The sequence below is a fragment of the Pterocles gutturalis genome, unplaced genomic scaffold, assembly GCF_000699245.1.
Source record: "Pterocles gutturalis isolate BGI_N339 unplaced genomic scaffold, ASM69924v1 scaffold39898, whole genome shotgun sequence".
NCBI classification, from domain to species: Eukaryota; Metazoa; Chordata; class Aves; order Pterocliformes; family Pteroclidae; genus Pterocles; species Pterocles gutturalis.
The window spans coordinates 9968-20975 of record NW_010127067.1 but is presented as its reverse complement, the minus strand read 5'-3'; the positions used below and the strand labels follow the sequence as shown (position 1 = coordinate 20975).

Here is an 11008-nt window from a genome sequence, read left to right as displayed (position 1 = left end):
CCCGCCTCGGTCCCGGGAGCCTCCGGGGCTGTGCTGGTCTCGCCCGCGGGGCAGAGGCGTGTTCGCGGCCGGCGGAAGGCGTTTGGGCGTAAAGATCCTGAAAGTGGTGGATTCCAGCCGGTGCCATTGTCTGCCCCACGTGTGGGCCTGAGCGAGGTTTCCCCTTGCTCATGTATTGATCCCCCCCAGGCCGAAAGCGATATGGTCAGGCAAACAAAGAAGCGAGGTGAAAACTTGGAGTTGGGTCGTTATTATAGTAATTCCCTACGTCCATTTTGTTCTGTAATGTATAAACGACTTTTTTTCTAAAAGGACTTAATGACACGTGAGGGAGGAGAACTAACTAGCCGGTTTACTAGCAGTGACCTGCTTCCGCTGCTGGGTGGTGCTGGTATTAACAGCTCTGCCTTACCCGTCATGCGTGTGGCAGCCTGATTTGTGCAGGGATAGGCAACTGCAGTGTTGAAATAGTGTTAGAGGTGGAAGGCATGCAGTGAGAAGGTAGTGCTGCATACCGAACACAATCGAGTACAATTTTGGTTTTTTCTTACTGAATTATCTTACAGGTATTTGTGTCCTGTAAGAATCAAAAGCTGACAGAAGTTTTCCACTCAGATAACCAGTGCTGCCCGATTAATTGCTGTAGGTTAGACTTATTATGGAATAAAGTAAAGCTTCCAGCTGCTTGGAACGGCAAGAAGTTCTTCTATGTCTTATTGTCACGGGGAGGTCACATGGATGCTTTATTAATCTGATATTTTAACCTATGTAGCACTATAGGAAAGTGAAAACAAATAGGCAATGGCTTAGTCAAAAGGGGCTGAGAAAACAGGTTTTGGCACTGATAATTTAAGTTAACTTTTATTGAAATTTTAATATGGTGCCGCTGTAGACCTTGATACTGGATCTGTTTCTAATTAAATAAATAGTGGTAGCTTGCCTTTGGGCCATGGGTAGTCTTAAGAATTGCTCTAAACTGGAATGCTGTTATCAGCAAGGATATGAGAGCTCTCTCTTTTTAGAGATCACCATGCAAGCTCCTTTTTTCCTGGTTAGATAATGTTATGTAGATTTTCAGTTTAGTGTTGGGGTTTTTTAATTGGTTTAGAGCCCTTAAAATATGTAGGGGAAATCCATTATTATTACAGAATAAGTAGGTTTGTGGAAAACTATGCTTTGTTACTGATGGGCAATTTGTCCTATTAGATGTATGATTTTTGTTCTTTACTCTTACTGTGGTTTAGAATATTTGGCTTGTAATATCAGTGTTCTATTTTTGTTTTATTAGTTCCTTATCAAACTTTATTTCGTGATTGCATGCAGAAGTACAGAACACGTCAAGATAATCAGTAAAGAGAAGTAACTGTGCAGATACAAGAAAGGAATCTTACTTGTTCCAGTACAAAACTGAAAGTTGTGATCTCTGTAAAGGTCTCTTAACCTTGTAGCGCTAGTTGATATGCTCAGTTCTACAGAAATAGAGATTTTGAAAAATCCACTTTAAGAACTAGTGTTTCAGTTGTTTGCTGTTGCATCACTGTAGCTTTTTAAAATGTATAATTAAAAAAATAAAAGATTGTATACCATGTAATTTATTAATATCTGTCCTGTGGTTGTTACTGAAGGGTGTTGAGGTGGAGTGGGATAAAACTCAAACTGTAGGAGAAGTCTCTGCCTGTCCTGTTATTTGCTTGATCCTCTGAAGTATAAGCAAACCAGATGAAGTACTGCTGTAGAAAAAGTGATGGTCCTGAGAGTCAATGTACTGAAAAATCTCTCCTGGAGATTTGGCTGTACTTATTCTTCCTACTGTTTTAGAACAATTAAGTTAAATAAGAGCAATGATCTGTACATTTCTGTGCATGTAACTCATTTACTCAGTTCAAAGTGAGATGAAGTATTCCATTATTGATAAGTGCGGAAGAATAAAATTATTGTGAGGATTGACTGATGGTTGAATGAGAAGCTGAGGCAGCCATTTTGTTAATGTATTGCTGTGATTGAGGTGAAAGACAAATGGGTTGAAACTTAAATTGTCATTGTAGGTTTTGAGTGGGTTCTGTAGAGTAAGTCATTTTAATGGAAGTCCAATGTGATTCTTCCTGTAAGTTAATGAAGATAAGCAGGAAAACTAGTTCTGGCTGTTGTGTACTGTAGTTGTGTTTAAATCCAAGTGTAGTTAACTTATGCATATAGCATTGTCAGAATTTTAAATGTATCTTTTTCCGTGTATGAGTGATTTCAAAACACTCATTTTCTCACTTTGCTTTATTAGGATTTTCTTTCTTCCTGAAGACGCTACTTGAGTTTCTCAGAAAAGAACTGTTTAATAAAAATTTAAACTGATTCTGTACCTCTTTCCACTAGGCATACAGAAAGCTGGCCAAGGAGTACCATCCTGATAAGAATCCAAATGCAGGGGACAAAGTAAGACTCTTTTTTTACCCTCTTGAAGTTTGCTATTACAGTAGCATCTAAGGGACCAAATACAGGTGTTGGGGACTTGCTGTTAAAAGTTGTTCAAAAATAATAACTGAGAGGTAACTCTGTCTTGTTTACTTCTTCCAAATCTCAAAATCTACCAATGTTACCTTGTGGAAAAAATGCAGTTGTTGTCCGAGTCAAATTGGTTGAGAGATAACGCTGAGGGAAAAACTGCCTCCCTTCATCTGCCAAGATGATGTCAGCTGGCATTGGCATCTACGTAGGTATATGAAAAAGAGTAAATTTTCCAGGTTTTTCCAATGTGGAAAAAATGCATGTGTTGAGGTTCTTGAAACTGCTGCAGCATAAAACAAATTACATATGTGGGAAGGTTGAATTGGATTTGTTATGCAAATAACAATTTTTTAAAGTCAGTTAAGTTAACTCAGCTGATTCTCTTTAGCAGAACTGACGTTCTAATGGTTGCTTAGAGGTGATCAGAGATAACTATGAAAAAATAAATTTGTTTTGAGGACAGTCACGTTAATATGCATTTTAGTAAGTTGCTCAATTGTTAGCGTATTTTAAGTGGCTAATGTATCTGAAGTCTTTGCCGTTGGTATGTTATAGGGGTTTTTGCCTGTTGACTACTGTGATATTGTGTACTTGGGGATTTTCTTTGGTTGGAATTTTTTTGTTTGTTTGTAAGAAAACTGTGTTATGCTAGGCAGAGTAAAGAACAAAGTCAACAAAATTTTGCAATAAAATGTAATGTTTTGTGATAAGAGGTAACACAACTGAGCCGAAGTCTAAATCTTGCGTATTAGAATGAGGGTGGAAAACTGTTCTGTTGTTTACCACCTTAATTGAGTGTTTGTGCAGGGCAAGAAACCGTAGTAAAATGCTCCCTTGAAGTTCTACATTATCATGTGCTGTTTTGACTCTGTTCTTCTTCTAGTTCAAAGAAATAAGCTTTGCCTATGAAGTATTGTCAAATCCAGAGAAACGTGAGTTATATGATAGATATGGAGAACAGGGTCTTCGAGAAGGTAGTGGTGGAAGCAGTGGAATGGACGATATTTTCTCCCATATCTTTGGTGGTGGATTGTTCAATTTCATGGGTGGTCAGAGTAGAAGTCGTAATGGTAGAAGAAGAGGAGAAGATATGATGCATCCACTCAAGTGAGTATCTTGGTACTGCAGTTTGTACTTTCAAGCTTTCCCAATTGCTACCTGACTCTGCTAGTTTATATTCTTGATGTGCTTGTCAGTTGAGGTTTTCTGCAGTCTGCACCTACTATTCAGACCTGTGTGTTGTGTGTATCCCAGAAGACAGTTGTCACAAGTTACTTTTTGTGATTGGTTAATCTTACAGACTGCCGAGTACTTTGCTTTGTGTGGTTATTAGGCTCTACATACTTTGTTAGCATTATTTTCATTGGGTTTGCCTCTTAATTTTGTTTGGAAGTTCTAATCTGAAAAAGCCTTCAACAACCAAGTATTACTCATTAGCTGGATTCCTAGGGAAGCAGAGGTACTAAGGCTCTGGAAAGACTTAAGTTGCATTCATAGAGCAATACCAGCTGGAACTGAAGTTGAATGGCGTAATTAATGGAAAAGTGTGTGTGGCGGGATGGTTTTGTGTTCTGTGGGTTGTTTTTTTTTTTTTAAAGCCATGCTTTGAATATCACATCTAATTGTGTTTTGTAGATCTGTGCTTGCAGTCATGACTGGCTTTTTGCCTGCTGAGCAGGTCCTTTCTAAGTTCTTAAGATGCATCTTTCCTGTGGTTGGCAAACCGTGCTTAGTAAAGTCTATTTGCTTTTACATGCTTGCTTAGTTTAGTAGCTAGTACTGCATGCTGTATTATTAATTAGATTTGGTTTTGTTGTTATTTGTAAATGCTGATGCTAGGCAACCTTTTCTCAGTACATGGAGTTGAAACTTCTATCGGCTAACAAACCCTTCTAGGAGAAACACTAAATGTGTGCATAAACTTCTGTCAATATAGATGAAGGTTATTGGATTTTGATAGTTTATTCAAGAGCTTCTAAAAAAAATCCAAACATTAACAAATCTAAAGAATTATTCTTATATATGTATGCTATACATATTGTGAGCACTGTCTAGAGAAGTTTGTTTCTCACCTGCCTGGTAGAACGGGAAAAAGAAATCAACTATGACTATGTAATAAAACTTCATGTTAGGTCAGCTTGTTACCTATTCAGAAACACAACCAATCCTATCTGGTTTCTTCCGATTAAAATTGCAGCTTTTCTCTGAAACTATGTTCAGGATTACTGGTGTATATTCATATGTATGGAATAGTTTTTATTGACTCCTTGTGAAAGCTAAAATGGTGCTTTAAAATCTTATTTTCAATAGCAGATTTAGTCTTGTTATGAAGATCTGTTTTTCTTTAGTTTGTTGTCCTAGGCAAGTATTTTAATTACAAGGGGAAAGTAAGTTGTTTAATGATAATCGAGGAGAAATGCTTTATTTTGTAGAGTCTCTTTAGAAGATCTGTATAATGGAAAGACAACTAAACTACAACTTAGCAAGAATGTCCTTTGTAGTGCATGTAATGGGTAAGTTTGTATTTTTTGAGTTCTCTGGTTGCTTTGTTGGCATATAGTATAATGAAGCATCTCCTATGTCAGGTCTTTTATCAGTATTTGACTTACAGGAGCCTGCTTTCAGACTAGAAAATTGTTGAATGATACTGTTGATGGAACTGGAACTATTCAAAGGCTTTGTTTGGGGGAAGGGGGGAGGAGAGAACCTAATTATAATTGGCAGTGCAATTAGGCTTGTTAACCTACCGATATAGGGGGTTTTTGTGTCATATGTTTCTGAAAAACTCACTTTTCATGCAACTGGTGCTTTCTATTCTAGGCAGGGAGGGAAGGCTGGAGCCGTTCAGAAATGTAATGCTTGCCGGGGTAGAGGTGTACGTATCATGATCAGACAGATGGCTTTTCAGCAGATGCAGTCTGTATGCTCTGACTGCAATGGAGAAGGTAGGCTGAGATATTCTGTTACTAAATGCATTTAGTTGGATTCAGTCTCCTGGTTAAATCTCATGAGGAACTTATCCAGGACAGTTTTGCTCCCATCTAGTCAGCTGGGTCTCAGTCTGATCTCAACATGGAGAAATCATTTTACTTGGAACAGCAGCAAGATTTACAGTATTTAATGGGCTGAAAGGCAGCCTGGAAGTTTGAACAGTAGGGATTGATTGTTTTTAAAAACACTTAGATGGGAATATTACTTATTGCTATTACTCTTCCGTTAAAGTAGAAGCCAATATTTTGTTTTAGGAGCTTTCTGTCTTTTTGCAGTCACCTAATATTCAAGGACAGGTTTAGGTTAAAAAGGGAAACCTGAATTTGGATTTTAACCTTGTCAAATTAAAAAGATACCTTTTGCTGATTTGGTTGTGTTTGGGGGGACATGTGATCTACATTCCATGTGATTCCTTTTTAGATCTAATGTAGTTTGCAGAGTAGTAACATTGCCTTGTGGATGATTTTACTCTTCACAGTACTTGGAAATTACAAAGAATGGTATTTTGTGACTAATCAAAACACTTCATAAATTACGATGTCTTTGAACATCTTATTTTCACAGTTTACATAGCTAACCTACATATTTAGCGATTTCAACTGCATCATAATGTTATGCTTTGTTTCACAGAAAGGTGGTTTAAGCTGGCAAGTTTGATGTCGTAAGCCAAGTGCATCTGCTTGTGGCGTTTAGACCAGTATTGGAAATAAGTACTGAAATTGCGCAGTGGCATGTGGCCTAATATTTTGGTTACTCTGTACAAACACAATAGCTTACTTGAAAAATAAAGATCAGGTAGGCCAGAGGATTTAAGCTGTTCAGGATAGTCATCCTCCAGTTTCCTGGAAAAAGTAATTGCCTTGCTAGAGGTGATAGACTCTGGAAAAACTATGCGGTTTCAGAGTATAAAAGTGAAATCCTTTGTGTCAGAAAATGTTAGATCCTTTCTATGGGAAAACCTACAGGATGTTCTTGCATGAAACTGTGATTTGACCAGCTGTCTTCACCCCCATTTTGTATATAAGATTCTAGTTCTTCTGGCGGCATTTATGTAGCACTTTGTTGTGGGTGGTATACTGGAAAATGTGGCTTGTCAATGACCAGCACCCAGTCATCCTTTTTCACTGTTGTTAACAGAAGTAGAACTACGCTTCCTCGTTTCATTGAAATAGTTTGAAATTTGTATTCTGACTTTTAAGGGAGAGGAGACTCTTCAGTTTGGTTTTAGCTTCTCCTTTCTCTTATAGCTGTCATCTTCCACCATAACCAGGCATGGAGAAAAGTAGGATATTTTTTTTTAGGAGTAGTCAGTTGAGTGGTAAGGATACTGGAGTAAAGGCTTAAGGAACAGTAGCAGCTATAGACAAACTCTTGGTGTACCTTTCTCTACAGCACTCTTACTTTTCAAAATCCTTGACGAAACAGCATGGAAGGTTATGTGTATCTCTATATTTATCCTCCCTCCCCCCTTTTTTTTTCTTCCCCCTCTCTTATCTAGGGTAAATTGAGCCTGGCTTTCCTCTTATGAGGAATTCATAAAGCAACATCTAAATCATTAGTTGTGTTGCATGTGTTCTTCAGCCTACTTTAAAATAGTTTTTATTTAGAATCAGATGCAATTATGTGGAAATCTGTGAACTTAAACTTTCTTTCTTTAGGTGAAGTCATTAATGAAAAAGACCGCTGTAAAAAATGTGAAGGGAAGAAGGTGATCAAAGAGGTAAAAATACTTGAAGTCCATGTAGACAAAGGCATGAAGCATGGGCAAAGAATTACATTCAGTGGAGAAGCAGATCAGGCTCCTGGTGTGGAACCTGGTGATATTGTCCTCTTGCTCCAAGAAAAGGAAAATGAGGTAATGCTTTTGAGTTTATATTTTAAATGCCTTTTATCCTAGTCTTTAATATTTAAGTGATATAAATGGCTGTTCATTTTAAAGTAATTCATATAGTTGCAGCTCTGGGAGAGGTGGTGAATAGCTTTTAATAGATTTTATAGCAAGTAACATGGCTTTCATCGGGAGCTGGAAAAATGCAAGTTTGTAGCCAGAGGACATGCAGCTTCTGGTGCTTCCTAATGCTAATAAAAGGCAGCTTTCTCAGGTAAGTTCAGGCTGACTTTGATACAGTGGATACAGTGAAGAGCCATTCAAGATATTAACCATTTTGCTTTGCCTGTGACACTAACAAAATGCTAAGTGTTGCTTTTATTCAGTGTCTTGTGACATGGCAGGGAACTCCTACTAAAATCCCCAGATGGTGCTTTGTATCTCTGCTACTGGGGTTCTGGAAATGTAACACAGAATGGTGATGTTACTGATTCACTTAACAAACCAAAGAAACACGATTATTTTATACTAGTTTGTTAAGGCTTATGCTTACTGTACTCTGGAGTATATACATCACACTTGTTAATTAAATATTGCAATTTGTCTTTTTCTGTGTTCGTGCTCACTTAGGGTAGAGTTGAGGTGACTGGTGTGTTTTTTTTTTTTTTTTTTTGAATGCTTTTGTATAGAAAGGCCAGGTATTACTATGAGGAAATACGAAATAGTTTGTGTGTTATACTCTGGAAAAAATGTTGAATACAATGGTGTGTGGCGGCAGGAATTGTGTTGTGACAGAAAGAATAGCATTGGGTGCAAATTAAAAATCTGGTCCCATATTAAGGATATAATGTTGTTATCTGAAAACTAGGTACTTTGTAAGCTTTTCAAAGCAGTCAAAGGACTGCTTATTTGCCAGTCAGTTTTGCATAGCTCTTTACACATTCCTCTCTTCTTCATTCTGTAACACTGGTTGAAATGTAGCATTGCAGTTGATTTTGACTATGATAAGGGAGAAGCAGTCTGTAAGCATACAGACGAGTCAGATATGCATGACAGAATCAAAATCCAGATGGTGGATGCCACTTCTGTCTTAGTCTTCTAATGAACTACGTCTAGTTTTACAGTATTAACAATTCTGAAAAATACTGTGCCTTGTGTCCTAGTGAGTAAAACTAGACTGACTTTTAGTGAAGCTTTTAGTGTTCTTAACATTTCCCTTGAGGTGGGAGTCATGGTTCTGACAGTGAATAAAGCTTACAGTTAGTCTGAGAAAGAATCCTGAGTGATACGGCTTAAAGATCACTTATGACAGCTGTGGACTAATTGGTCAAAGCCCTGGTATAGATAAAGTTAGCTGAAGCAGATATGCATGATGACTATTTAAATGTTGAGAAACAAAGATGTGTTTTTTGTACTCCAGTGCAGGGGAGGTAGCATCAAGCTGTCATAAGTTTTGTTTATAGGTTGTTTCTGTGGAAGATATTGGGGGTAAGAGAGCATTGCTGCTATGCAGGCCTTCTTGTTTAACTTGAACCTTACCTCATGTGTTGTGTGCCTTACCTTAGATGACACTTTGATCAGGCACAAATTTCCCAAGCATGTTAAGCTATTTCAGTTGACAACATCAAGTTACCTTTGTACAAAGGCTGTTGCTCTGACATTGAATTTTAGGAATAAATAATAATGAAATATAAATAATGAGTCTGGAGATATGATTATAGTACTAGAAAAGACATCTCCAATTTTTGGTTTTTAGGTGTTCCAGCGAGATGGGAATGACTTGCATATGACGCACAAGATTGGGCTCGTTGAAGCACTGTGTGGATTTCAGTTCACATTTAAGCACCTTGATGGACGTCAAATTGTGGTTAAATATCCCCCTGGAAAAGTAATTGAACCAGGTAAGCTTGACCTGATAAGGACTTCTTTGACCATGCTTTTGTGATTCTTTGACACTTAATCCCGTTCTTGTTGTCCTGTTAACTGAACCTAAACTAGAGAAATGAAGATAATTATATGAGCAAGGTTTGTTCTGAAGTAGCACTCTCCAGCTTAACTTCTGTTTGAATTACAGGTTGTGTTCGCGTAGTCAGAGGTGAAGGAATGCCACAGTATCGCAATCCTTTTGAAAAGGGGGATCTATACATTAAATTTGATGTTCAGTTTCCTGAAAATAACTGGATTAGCCCAGAAAAGCTTTCAGTAAGTAGCTTTTCAAATGTAAATGTGGTGGTCTTACTTGACAGCATATGCCGACTGTGTCTGTTGTACATCACATGCTTGCTTTCAGTGCTGAAATTTAGATGCAATTCAGTTGTTCTTTTAACGTTGTTTATGGGCAACATGTAACTTGAACATACCCATTGGGATATGAATTTATGGTATCTGTATTTAAGAGCTGTGCAGATGTTGGGCAGATGAGGGCAGGACGAAGAATCTTCTTTCTGATGTCTGATAAGTTTTCAGGATGTGACTATTTTCTGATTGCACTGTTGGTGATGTGGAGCTGTTGGTTTTCTTTAAGTGGTGTCTTCCAGTTGACACACAAAATTGGTATGCTTTTAAACGAGTATGCATTTCAGGTTTTACATCAGTTTAGACTTCTAAGTCAAACCTGCTTTCAGAGGGAGTCTTGAAGTTGTGGGAAACTGGTCATGTTATTTAGCACTTGTAGATGCAGTACTGAATGTACTTCTTTTTTTGGGGCAGGAACTTGAAGATCTTCTGCCAGCTAGACCAGAATTTCCCAATGTGATTGGTGATGCAGAAGAGGTAGATCTTCAGGAATTTGATACCACTCGTGGTTCAGGTGGTGGCCAGAGACGTGAAGCTTATAACGATAGCTCTGATGAAGAAAGCAGCCATCACGGACCTGGGGTACAGTGTGCCCATCAGTAAACGTTTGTTTAAAAAGTTGCACAAGGATTTTTTTTTTCAAATTTTGCCTGACTTGTTTTCAACAATCCAGCTGGATTGTATAAGTAATCCAGATGAACCAATGGACATCTATTGCTGTATGTGTAACTTTTAAATTGGTCTATAGTATCTACAGAGTGTAATTTAAACTAACCACAAGCTTACATCTTCATTTTGACTGTGTAGCAGAATAAAGCACTTGAAAGGAAGACGAGACTCCTTTTCACATGGGTTTTAAGTTTGTCCTCGTATCTGTGCTTGATTTTTACCAGTTTTGTGTAGATTAAGTTTCATATTTTAAATTCAAATTCTACATTGTAAAGTTTGTGTACAATTTGTCCTGAGGCTTGGTATTTGGCTGCACCTGCATAAGCTGCTACAAGTAGAATAAAGAATTTCATAGCCTGTATCTATCATCTAGATGCATGGTAAATGGGCTTTGCACATAATGGGTTTAGAGCTGACTGGGAACAATGGAAGACTAAATTAGAAGTGGTTGTAAGTTTTTTCTACCATCTTGTGAACGGTTTCTGAAATTAAATAAAAGCAGTTGGTGTATAATATATTTCTTTTGCCTTGTAACTCTTACTTTTCCAGTGGCTTTAACTATTCTGTGTACAAAGAGACTATGTAGATGGTAAACATTTTATAAACACAAGGAGGCTGAAGCTGCTTTAAGAGTAGGTTGCAGTTAAGTAACAATTGTGTGCCACGTGGAAGTCTTCTTGAAATGCAGTTTAACTAAATGGGCACGGGGAAGGCTGCAGCCATGTC

General features: G+C 37.8%; 1 protein-coding gene across 1 annotated transcript; it reads left to right on the top strand.

Annotated features, from left to right (window-relative positions):
- Nucleotides 1-2367: 2367 nt before the first annotated feature.
- On the top strand, nt 2368-10799 carry DNAJA2 (DnaJ (Hsp40) homolog, subfamily A, member 2; the record flags this gene model as incomplete). The annotated part of the gene is made up of 8 exons (XM_010079173.1): nt 2368-2427; nt 3383-3606; nt 4932-5012; nt 5320-5444; nt 7149-7345; nt 9075-9219; nt 9393-9520; nt 10028-10799. Coding segments are annotated over 8 exons (1149 nt in total), but the record flags the coding sequence as incomplete, so codon positions are not given.
- Nucleotides 10800-11008: the final 209 nt, after the last annotated feature.